This window comes from Parus major, chromosome 23 (assembly GCF_001522545.3).
Source record: "Parus major isolate Abel chromosome 23, Parus_major1.1, whole genome shotgun sequence".
In the NCBI taxonomy this organism is placed as follows: domain Eukaryota; kingdom Metazoa; phylum Chordata; class Aves; order Passeriformes; family Paridae; genus Parus; species Parus major.
Genome location: NC_031791.1, coordinates 5,838,611 through 5,840,651, shown reverse-complemented (window position 1 = coordinate 5,840,651; position 2,041 = coordinate 5,838,611). Strand labels below are relative to the sequence as shown.

At 52.4% G+C, this 2,041-nt stretch overlaps 1 protein-coding gene across 1 annotated transcript in view; it reads right to left on the bottom strand.

Annotated features, from left to right (window-relative positions):
• Window positions 1–6: 6 nt before the first annotated feature.
• LOC107214062 (pumilio homolog 1-like) overlaps window positions 7–2,041 on the bottom strand; it is an 11,520-nt gene continuing 9,485 nt past the window's right edge. The window contains exon 7 of the mRNA XM_015649069.1: window positions 7–1,350. Within this exon, the coding sequence (XP_015504555.1) occupies window positions 1,225–1,350 (126 nt within the window). The 3' untranslated portion in view covers window positions 7–1,224. The remainder of the gene's footprint in view (window positions 1,351–2,041) is intronic.

Below are 2,041 nucleotides of genomic sequence, written 5' to 3'. Positions count from 1 at the left end.
GGAACTGGGAATGGGGCAGGGAACTGGGAATGGGGCAGGGATCTGAGCACAGAATGTCTCCTCAGAGCTTTTCATCCAACCCTAAGAGCAGCTGGTGTGCTGCTACAAGGGATTTGTGCTCCAGAGCTCAGCAGTGCCCAGCAGGATTTGGGATCTCAGCGGGAATTTGGGAACTGGACCAGTTCAGGTCCGTGTCCACTCTCCCAGCACAGAAGCCAAGCTGCTGTTTTGATTTTCTCCAGGCTGGAATGGACACCCAAGGTTCCGACAACATGGAAATGCCCACTCAGGAACGAAAAACCCCAGGCAAGCAGAGGATTTCCACAATTCCTGAATGTATCAGTGAGCAGCCTGGGCTCTGAGGGAGCCAGAAGTGGGGGTGTGGAAGGGGACTGAGGGCTGGGCTCATCCCACAGCCCTGCCTGGCTCCCAGCAGCACCAGCAGGCTGGCTCAGCCCGGGGGAACCTCCACTAATTAATGCTCCAGCCGGGAAGGAGGTTGGGAATAAAGAGGGAGGCAAAGCAGGGAGGAAGAACCTGAAATAACAACGTGAAGACCACGCTCTCCTGATTCTCATTAATGCTCTGCTTCCCTCGTGTCCATGAGTGTTCTCATCAGAGGAAGGGGGAATTCTGAGCCTTTGAAGAGCTCAGCCTTCGTGTTCCAAGGGCTGGAAGCACATCCAGCAGGGATTCCCACACATGGGAAGCACAAATACCTGGGTTCTGCTTCACCCACGGGGGCTCTGCAGCATCTGGGAATGCTGCAGCTCCCCATGGAGGATTCCTTGGGTGTGGCTCAAGAGGGACACAGCAGAAAGCTGGGAATGATGCTGGGAGTGGAAATCCCTCTGGGAAAAGTGGGATGGATTGCTGCTGCACTGATTTCCCAAATCCCCCGTGGCTGGACACAGCATCCCAGGGCAGTGAATGTTCTTATCACCCACAGGGCAGTGACAGCTTCAACCCCGTGAAAATAAATCAGATAAACCAAACCAAGCAAGAATTCCTGGTTAAATCTGGGAGCTTGGATCAGAGCTGCTCTTCCACATCTCCATCCTCCTCCACGACAGACCGGCTGACACACCCCAGCTCATAACCATTATAACATCTTTCCATGCAAAAGTCATTTTCACTTCTCAGAGGATTCCCAAAACCCCCTAAGTCCTCTGCAGCTCTTCCATGTGTCCCTGCTCCCAGAGGGAAAACTCCAGGGAGGGATTCCTACCTGGCAAATTTATGTTGACTCAACACAAGCACGTTGCCTCTGATCTCTGCTACGATCTTGCTCTTGTCCTCGGGCCGGCCGTGCTCCAGGACGTGCTGGATAACGTAATTCCCATACTGATCCTGGAGGGAGACACAAGCTGGATAAATGGACTAGAAACACTCCCAGAAAACTGATTCCCAAAGTGCTTTCAGAGTTAAAAGATCAACTGAAGATTAATTCTAATGTTTCATGTACAAATCAGCTCAATACTTTCTATTTCTGCAAAAATGCCTGTTCTAGGGTGGTACCATGCATTTCTGTAGAATTTGTATTATTTATACAACTCAAAATGCTGTCCTTGCACAGGAAATGTCAATATTTGGTTTATTCCCAGTTTTTTCTGCTCTCTCCAGGTTCAGACCTACTCAATCCCACGTCCTGGAGGGCTGTGCTGTGGGTCTGGCCATGGCTCACCGCTCTCACCTTGGCAATTTTCAGACCTCAGGGTATTTCTGTTCCAGTTCAGGGCACCAAGGCCTGGTGTCCATGCCCAGCCTCCTCCCAGTTCCCAGTGAGCACACAGGACTCGGGAACTGGCCCAGTTCCTGCCCCACCACTGGAGTGGGGATTTGGGAACGGAGCAGGGGCGGCTTTGCTGCTTTATCCCCAAAAATCCACATCAAAGCCTGGCCCAGCAGCAAATCCCAAGGACAGCAGGGAGGAGGGAAGGCAGCCAGGAGCGGGGTGAGCACAGAACCCACTCTTCCCAAGAATTCCCATCACTTGGCACCTCCTTTTCCTTGGAGGAAGCAGCTCCCCCCAGTGATGGAG